General features: G+C 43.5%; 1 protein-coding gene across 1 annotated transcript; it reads right to left on the bottom strand.

Moving 5' to 3' along the window:
- Positions 1-9,163: 9,163 nt before the first annotated feature.
- LOC141470264 (olfactory receptor 12D1-like) lies at positions 9,164-10,101 on the bottom strand. The gene is given in 2 exon segments (XM_074156216.1): positions 9,164-9,384; positions 9,387-10,101. Coding segments are annotated over 2 exon segments (936 nt in total).
- Between the last annotated feature and the right edge of the window lie 247 nt (positions 10,102-10,348).

Here is a 10,348-nt window from a genome sequence, read left to right as displayed (position 1 = left end):
CGCTTTAAGCCCAGACAAACACCCACCCAGCTGCTCACTCCTTTCCCCACCCTCAGGGGGATCCAGAGCATGCAAAAGAGGATGAGAAAGCTCATGGGTCAAGATAAACAGAGGGAAATGCCTTAGCAAAAACTCTTGTGGGCAAATCAGGCTTGACTGGGGAAATAAACAAACAAACAAACAAACAAATAAATAGATTTGCCAATTATTTGACAAATGCAGGGCATCGCCTTTCCTCTCCTCTGTCCCTGGATCAACTTTACTCCTTCACACCAGACTCCTTTATCTGCCCAAGCAGGGTGCATCTTCCCTCTGCTCTTCCTCCTTGTTTTGTTCCTTCCCCCTCTCCCTGTCTGGCATTTTCTGCCCTTTCTGGAATATCTTTCACAGAGGGGCCACAAACTTTGATGATGGTGAAACAGAAAACAGAGGGATTAACCATGACAGGGACGTATATCTCAACCTTGGAGGGGAGGAAAAAAACCAAAGAATTTCCCAATTAGCGGAGGCGGGCCTCATCCTTGAAGGAACACTTCGCAAGCAAATGGGAACATCCTGACTGATAACAGGAGAAGATAACCAGAGACTTTACGACCCCTGCCAGACCACGCAGAAGACAAGCAGAACATCCTGATCGATTACAGGAAGATAGCAAGAGACTTTTATGGCCTCTATCAGCAAAACAATCGAATCGGTTCAGTGATCGTGGAACTTACTCCCTAAGACGCCCCCCCAAAGAAAAACACCAGGAGAAGATACGCACACGCCTGAAAGATGAGACTTATTATAATGAGGCTCCGGAAATAATTAACATAGTCACATCTATTGTTAGAACTAATTGTATTAGCCCATCCCATAGTTTGCACATGTATGATTTACCTTATAAATAACTACGGGTTTAGCCTAAGGGTGTGCAAGTTAGGAGGAGAAATCCCCCTTGCACCCGGCGCCGCAATAAACATACCTGCTTTATAACTCTATTCGAGTTGCAGGGTTTGTTTCCGCGCGTCAATGGCTCAGCTGTCTTGTGTGGTGGGTCCGCTGTGGAGCTGTGCCTGACACAGGGCAGCCCCTTATCTCTTCTCACAGAGGGCACTCTGCAGCATCCCCTACCCCAGACACTTCCAAAACCTTGCCATATGAAGCCAATACAGTTGGGAATACCACAGGGCATAACACTGAGGTAACACCGTTGGAGTCTGCCCCAGTCGCAGTCACATTCACGCTGTCCCGGGCTAACATGTGGTTGCATGGTGAGCCCTTTGGTTGAAACGAGGGTCATGTCAACCAGCCTTGGTTTCTTCTTAGGCACTGAATATGTCTATATCTTGTACACTTGTCTAGTATTAGCCCAGCAATCGGTGAGCAAAAAGCAGGCAATGCTAGGGTAACAATCACCTGCCCTATGGTATGATGTGTGCGTAGGCTAGGTGGATATTTTCTAGCACAGGTTTCTTGGTTTATATAATTTGGTCAAATATGAGCATCTGCCACATTGCGTGCTGCACGCCCGTCAGCGTGGGTGGGAGTACCCTCCGCTGGGTTAAAAACTGGCTTGAGGGCCCAGAGAGTTGTGGTGAATGAGTTAAATCCAGTTGGTGGCCAGTCGCATGTGGTGTCCCCCAGGGCTCAGTATTGGGGCCTGTTGGTTCTCTTTAACACGAAAGACTTGACTCCTACCATGGAGAGATGCATTGTACATGTTCATACCAGACATAAATTAGACAGGTTGAGTTGGCGATTATCTTTACAGAAAGATGCTAAATCATCTTTTGTGGGTTTTTTTATACTTAATTTTTTATGCATAAATTACATTTTGATAAATAAGCTTATACTATGTTTATATTTGGGCAAAACAATGAACTGCAAAGAGCAATGTTGTTAATGTTAATATGTTAATGTTAATGAGGTGGTAGTTTGAAACAGGTTTCATAAGTCAACAGCCAATTTTTATTATGATTTTAGTATCAAATACATTCCTCCAGAAATTTTGGACTTTACAGGGTCTTGATGCTGCACTAATCACTCCTAACCTTCTGCATATAAATTGATCACAGCAAAATGGCTGCTGCTGCTGCAACACCTATTGTTCTTGAACCCTTTTAAGTAGTAATTCATTTGATGTGAAGAGTGCAATTGTGTAAAATCTAAGCTGATCACCCAGGAATCATACTCTACAATTAATGAGGAGAAAATTCATCTCATAAAGTATATTTAATGGATCAATAATTAGGTGTAAAAGATGCTTAAAGTCTGATGTGCTTTTTAGATCCAAGTCTGTAATCTGGTGAGAGATTTTAATTGAAATTGTTTCAGTGATGTTCAGGGTTGCTTTTTTTTTTAATAGACAGAAAAATTTTCCTAGCAAATTTATTTTCACTCTGATGAACTCACAAGGAACATAATGACAATTCTCATTTTTAAAAATTAGAATAATAAGACAAAAAAAAAACCTAGCATTTTAAAAATCACCATCTAGATATATTTATTTTATTATAGTATGAATATATCAACAAGTTAATAAAATTAGTGAGATAAATATTGTATTGTATTTGTTTTCACCTGTATTTTGCCTTTACATAGTATATGAAAACAACAACTCTTTTTTTCCACAGAATTACAAGGAAGGTGTTAAAACTGTCCTAGTGGAAATATCATATGCACTTCTTTAGGGTCATAGGATAATTCAGGTTGGAAGAAACCTCAGGAGGTCTCTACTACAACCTCCCACTCAAAGTAGACTCAGCTACGAGGTCAGACCAGGTGGCTCAGGGCTTTATTCTGACAGGTCTTGAAAATACCCCAGGGTCTTTCAAGCCAAGCTGTTCCTCAGCCCATCAGTCCCAGGCTCATAATGCTGCAAGGTCTTCTTCCCTCCTAGAGGTGGGACTTTGTCTTTCTTGAACTTAATGAGTTTCCTCTTGACCCATTCTTCTGGCCAGGCAGGGGTGCCTCTGGATGGCACCCCTGCCTGTGAGTATATCAGCTGGTGATCTGTAGGTGGAATCACCTGCAGATTTGACAGGAGTATACCTTGTTGGTGAAGACTGAGACAGAGGAGGCATTAGTATCTCTGCTTTACCCGTGTCTGCTGTCACTCACCTGTGTCATTCAGCAGCAGGGACCCATTTTCCTTGTTCAACCTTTGAATACTAATATAGCAGCAGAAGCTCTTCTTGTTGCCCTTGATGTTCTTTGCTGGTCTGAACTCTAGCTGAGCTTTGGCTTTCCTAACCCAATGCCTATCCCTGGAAAGTGCTTCTAAATCCCTGCTTTGTAGTTTCTAAATCCCTGCTTTGTTTCCATCTCCTGTATGCTGCCTTTTTGCATTGGAGCTCCACCATGTGTTCTCTGTTTAGCCAAGCCCGTTTCCTGAGTATACTGAAGTCTGCTGTCCTGAGTCTAGAGTCTGTGCTATGCTGCTGCTTTTTATTCCCTCCCAGGATTTTGAACTTTCACGGTTCCTTAGAGCCAATGTTTCCTTTTGTTTTGTAATGAAGTCACTGACACTTTACAGTCTCTTACTTGAAAAAGTGACTTATGAAAATGTGCATTTGTTTTTTTAAACAATATCCTGGAGATCTGGGGAAGGGCAATGGTGGTTCTCTTTTCTTACAGTTCGAAATTATACTACTTAGAGATGTTAAAAAGCTAGACTGCAAGACATAAGCCTAAAAATTGCAGTGGATGACAGATAAAAAGGAGGGAAAGAGAGAGAAGGTATAAGAAAGAAAAAAGTAATGTGAGAGCCCAGAAAAGAGAGAGAGGGGGCAGGGATTGCAACAGAAAGACAGAAACAGAATATTGTTTTGATCCTTTCTTCTCATTACTATTCTTTCCTGAAAATTTTCTTTTAAGACTTACTTTGATGTGATTATTCAGATTGCCTAAGATAATAGAAGTTCATAACAATATTGCCCTAAGTGAAGGAGCAAGGGTGGAATTCAGGTGTCCACATGAGAACCACTACATCTGAGTCAGTGCTCTAGACGCCCTTTGACAGGCTCCTTCTTTCTTAGCGTCTGGTGTCTAACATCTAGTCAGTTCAGTATTCTGCAATTAATGACAGATTTGGGCACCTCTTGATAATGAGTCACCCCATCTGAAGACAGATGTGTCAAGTAGTCGGAAGAGAACACACCAAGCAAGGGTCTGTTTATGGATGATTTAAGGAAAATCCTGGATTTAATCTACGATAAAGTCACGTTAGCTGGCATGTAAACCCAGGTCATGAACTTCTGAAATATTTCAATGGTGTTTTATAAAGGTATGTTGAAGAAGTCAGCCACCAGTGATGAATATCCAGGAACAAGAATTTCTGTGTCACTACTTAATTTTTTCTTCTCAAGCTGAAATAAATTATTTGAATTTCTCATTTTCTCATTCACCCTTTTCATTTCTTCCTGATACCTCCAGGTTCACAGAACAGAGATACTGGGCAAAATATTAATAAAAAATAAAAATCATCACACCTTGCTAAGATGCCACAAAACCCTTTTTTGAGTTGAAAAAATTAAACAAGAATATCCACATTTCTGGAGTCATGCTAGATTGCTACACACTCAATCCAAAGAGCATATAACATAAACAGTATGCCATGTGGTCATGGGCAGTTTATTCCACAAGGTGTAAGCTGTCATTTATTGGGCAAAAGACAGTCTGCACCAACTTAGTTGGTTGCAGAGATCTCTCTTTGGTTTGATCCACAAAGAAAGCACATGTATAACCTTTCCCAGCACCAGTGCAGAGCTGAACACCAGGCTGTCTCTTGCAAGGAGACAAACACTTCTTCACAACTTTCTAGCTAAAAAAAAGTGCATCTATTCATGAACTGCAGGCCCCAGTGCTGAAGTTAGCTTCATTACTGTTCATTCTGATTCACCCTGCATTGCAATAGAGACAATAGAGACGGTATTGAAATTGAAGTCTTACATCTTCCTAAATATCTTGTTATAAAACATTATGCCATGACATATCATTACTTCCAAGTGTATTAAAAAAGCTTGTCAATTCTTCTGTCTGACTCAGGGGCAGTTGTTCTTAGTGGCCAAGAATGCTGGAAGGAACATGTGGGTGCTCAGGAAGGGTGCACATGGTGACATCTAAGCCTGGACCTCTAATCCATCTAAGCTGGACCTCTAACCCCAGCTCCCTCAGCCTCTCATAAGACTTATTGTCCAGACCCCTCACCAGCTTCATTGCCCTTCTCTGGACCCACTCCAGCACCTCAATGTCTTTTTTGTGGTAAGGAGCCCAAAACTGGACACAGTACTTGAGGTGGGGCCTCACCAGTGCCCAGTACTACAGGGGAATGATTACCTCCCGAGTCCTACTCACCACGCTGTTCCTGATACTGGCCAGGATGCTGTTGGCCTTCTTGGCCACCTGGGCACACTGCTGGCTCACGTTCAGCCGACAGTCAACCAACACCCCCAGGTCCTTTTCTGCCAGGCAACTCTCCAGCCACTCTTTCACAAGCTTGTATCACTGCATGGGATTGTTGTGACCCAGGTGCAGGACCCAGCACTCAGCCTTGTTGAACCTCACTCCACTGGCCTCTGCCCATTGATCCAGCCTGTCCAGATCCCTCTGCAAAGCCTTTCTACCCTCAAGCAGGTCGACATTTATGCCCATGTACCCAAGAGTTGGGCCACTGAGGAACATCAGAACAACCAGCAGGTGGATCAGGCTGCTAAGTTTGAAGTGTCTCAGGTGGATCTGGACTGGCAACATAAAACTGAATTATTCTTAGCTTGATGGGCCCATGGCACCTCAGGCCATCAAGGAAGAGATGCAACATATAGACAGGTTCGTGACCGAGGGGTGGACTTGACCATGGACACTATTGCACAGGTTATCCATGAATGTGAGACATGCTGCAACCAAGCAAACCAAGCGATTAAAGCCTCTTTGGTATGGAGGACGATGGCTGAAATACAAATAGGCACTTGGGAATTGTGTGGGTATATCATATACACTATCATGCACGAGCCTCCAGGAAGATCAAACAATACAATGGGCTGCTAAAAACTACACTGAGAGCAATGGGTGGTGGGATCTTAAAATATTGGGTTACACATTTAGCAAAAGCTACCTGGTTAGTTAACACCAGGGGATCTACCAATCGAGCTGGCCCTGCCCAATCAAAACTTCCACGTACTGTGGAAAGGGAAAAACTTCCCATAAAGAATATATTAGGGAAGACATTCTGGGTTAGTCCTCAGGCAAAAGCAGACCTATATGTGGAATTTCTTTTGCACAAGGACCATGCTGAAGGATGGGGAGGTCTGAAGGGTATCTTATGGGGCTCTGGTTTTTGGGTGAGAATAGCCAATAAAATAAATTGTGTTATGTTAATGGCTCTACCAACTAATACCCTGCCAATGTATGTCATCACTGCTACATTTGCTATATGCCATATCAGTAGTACTACAGTAAGAATCACCCAAACTAATGACAGATGAACTTTGATGAAACAGAATAAAGTCCAGCGGTGATGGGACCAGAACTGGCTTCAACAACTGGTGCCCAGCGACATCTTCAACCTGCGGACTGTGGGCATGGGCTGCACCAGATCCATCAGCTGCGAGCTCCAAATACAGCACGCAACAGTCCAACACCATACACGATCTTGCCTGTCCTCAGAGACTGTTCTAACAGATGGGTCCCAAAGTCATGAATTAAATTAGCTCAATGGACAGTTTAGAGGGATGGCCCATAGACTATGGGAATAATATCTGTGTGCATAGATGTATACATTTATCAAGGACAGGGAAAAGTGGTGGTGGTTATTTGGAAAGTGTAAGACCTGGGTATGACATAGGTGGTATAGAATAAGGGGTGGATAGTGTCCTGGTTCCAGCAGGGATAGGGTTATTTTTCACAAAGAGCTGGGACAGGACACAGCTGGGACTGTCCTGGTTCCATCTGGGATAAGGATCATTTTCACAAGGAGCTGTGATGGGGCGCAGTCTGAATGACCTTAGTCAGTCATCCCAAACTAGCCAAAGGGGTATGCAATACCATGAGATGTCATGCTCAGTATATAACTTGGGGAGATAGAGGTGGCGGGGAATTGCCTCTTGGGAGTGGAATGGGGCTTTTCCGGGTTCCGATTGGTGAGTGGTGGTACATTAATCATGTTTTGTATATTCCTTTATCAGTATTATTGCTCTTGTTTCCCTCCTTCCTTTGCAGTTCTGTTAAACTGCCTTTATCTCAACCCATGATTTCTGTCTTTTTCTTCTAATTCTCCCCCCAATCCTGCCGCTGAGGGAGACAGTGAGTGAATGACCGTGTGGTGAGTAGGACTAGGGCAGTGATTGTTCCCCCGTACTCGGCACTGGTGAGGCCACACTTCAAGTGCTGTGTCCAGTTTTGGACCCCTCACTACAGGAAAGACATTGAGGTGCTGGAGCCTGTCCAAAGAAGGGCAACAGAGCTGGTGAGGGGTCTGGACAATAAGTCCTATGAGGAGCAGCTGAGGGAACTGGGGTTGTTTAGTCTGGAGAAAAGCAGGCTAAGGAGAGACCTTATTACTCTCTACAACTACCTGAAAGGAGGGTGTAGCGAGGGAGTCAGTCTCTTCTCCCAGGTAACAAGTGATAGGACAAGAGGAAATGGCCACAAGTTGCACCAGGGGAGGCTTAGATCAGATATTAGGAAAAATTTCTTCACTGAAAGGGATATCAAACATTGGAAGAGGCTGCCCAGGGAAGTGCTTGGAGGTATTTAAAAGATGTGTAGATGTGGTGCTGAGGCACATGGTTTAGTGGTGGAGTTGGCAGTGTTGGGTTAACGGTTGGTCCAAGCTTAGACGACATGGGGACATCTAAGCCTGGACCTCTTTAGCCTCTGTTGCCAACATCCAGGAGTCTGTTCGCATCTTATGTTGATATCTTGCATGTTCCACTGGATTCACATGTATGAAGCAGAACTAAAATGGATTCTTGTGAATTACTGGAGCATCAGGTGAAGGATGCACAAGTTTCTTATGTGATGCCCATAGATGCCTTTTCTTAGGCAATCAAATCACAGTTGTGCTGCTCTAGCAAGCACAGTTTGAAGTGTGTCACTGTCAGATGCTTAATCCTATTGCATGGATCTGAATTGTCAAGCTGGAAAGGACAATATCTTTCTCAAGTCTGTGGATTGCAAATGCATGGCCAACTGGGTCAAGGTATCATCTCCAGAAATCATACCTGTATCCAGGAGTTTTCCCTCTGTTCTCTGCACCTAGGCCACTCTGAAGACTGTTGGGAGTACCCCTTTATTCTGTTCTCAGCAATCCAAAAGGCAGACACAGTACATCTAGGGTCTGAGAATGTTAAATGTTTTTCATCTTGCTCAACATGGAACTGCAGTGCAGGCTAAGACTGAAGGTGGTGAATGTCTGTGTAAAGAACTACAGCACCTAAAAATGAAGCACTTATATATCACTGCACTCCACATTAAAACTGGGATTTAGTGCCTAAACATAGGTATGTATCTAGTGGTTTTAGAAATGTCCATGCTTCACAGACATGAAGTATGGCAAATGACCTGCAACAGACCTGTTTTGTTCTGGATCCACTGGCAAAGTCTGGGTAGCATACTTGAGGTTATTTAACACGTCTATAGTGGTCTATGTAAATGCAAAGCAAGTGTCTCATCATTGACCATAATGTGATTCTGGAAAAGTAACAAGAAACATAAAGACATTTTAGTATATAAAGCTAGGCAAAATAAGCCATGCTGCTAAACCCAATAGAGGTGTAGCACATCATAAATGTAACACATGCTGGCTGTCTTCAGCTATAGAGGAAGTCTGAATGGCAGAAGAGTCATTCAGCTGCCTAAACATAGCCATCAAGTAATCATTTAATACCTTGGATTGTCCAGGACAGGTCAGGTATGTCTCAAATCCTGCAAGAGACACACATACTTCTGTATTGGAAGCTGGATATCAGATAGGGTACCATAAAACATCTAAAAATTATGGAAGAAGTATCAAGTCCTTGAATATCTCCCCTAATTTACATCTATGTCATTAATTCCTAATGTGTTAAACTACATGCAATAATCAGTAGTTTTTCAGCCTCTTGCAATACAGTGGCTTTTTGACCTCTTCCTTACAAATATGAGAGGTGGAGTGACCATATTCTGAGACTTGTCCTTGTTATAGTCACTTTCCTCCAGGAAAAAATTTTCTCCCCAGCATTTTTTTCAGGGCACATCTCATCTCCTGATTCCTAAGAGTGTAGATCAAGGGGTTCAGAGCTGGGGCGACAGTGCTGTACATGAGAGACCCTTGCACATCCCTTTTAGGAAAGCTTCCTGAGGAGGGTGCTGTATAATTGCAGAACACCGGTATGTACAACAGTGCCACAATGATGAGGTGGGAGCACAGGCGGAGAAGGGCTTCCATCTTCCTTCCTGGGACTGGACTTTCTGGAAGAGAAAGGAGATGATGTAGAGGTAGGAGAAGACTATGAGAATGAAGGGGCCTAGAGCAATAGATGTGGTGACAACATTGAGGAGGGTCATGTTGAGGCTGGTAGTACTGCAAGCCAAATTCAACAGTGGCTTGATGTCACAGAAGAAGTGGCAAATGTGGTTGTGGCCACAGAAACTCAGTTGGGAGGTCATGACTGAGTGCATCATGGCATGTACAAACCCAATGGACCAGCAGGCCACCGCCAGCAGCAAAGTCCATGGGCTCATGATAAGGGTGTAGCGCAAAGGATTGCAAATGGCCACATAGCGGTCGTAGGCCATGGTGGCCAGGAGCACAGCCTCAGTACTGCCCAGGAAGTGGAAGAAGTGAAGCTGGGCCAAGCACCCTCCAAAAGAGATGGGCTGATGCCCAAAGAGAAAGCCAGTCAGCATCTTGGGAACAGTGACTGTAGAGTATAAAATATCCAGGCAGGACAGGTTGCCAAGGAAGAAGTACATCGGTGTGTGGAGTCGGGGCTCAAATATCACCATGGTGACAATGGCACCATTTCCCAGAAGACTGGTCAAGTAGAGTAGCAGAAAGGCGATAAAGAAAAAGTACTGCAGCTCCTGGGTGTCGGTGAGGCCCAAAAGGATGAACTCACTGGTCTCTGTCTGGTTCAGCATTGCTGGAACAATAAGAAACAAAGGCAAGATGTCAAGGTTCCATGGTTGTGAGGAGTAACAGCATTGCAAAACTCGTTACTTTCTATGCTATTTTAATACAAAGAACTTAAATGGAGTCTTCTCCTACGTTCTGTCTAGAACAAATAAAAGAGTAAAATATTACAGAGGGGAAAATATTAAAATAAAACTTTCCATCTATGCATAACCACAGAATATGTAAAATGTAAAACATTGCTGCTTCTTCACC

Source organism: Numenius arquata, chromosome 11 (assembly GCF_964106895.1).
Source record: "Numenius arquata chromosome 11, bNumArq3.hap1.1, whole genome shotgun sequence".
Classification (NCBI taxonomy): domain Eukaryota; kingdom Metazoa; phylum Chordata; class Aves; order Charadriiformes; family Scolopacidae; genus Numenius; species Numenius arquata.
This window is presented reverse-complemented; position numbering and strand designations above follow the sequence as displayed.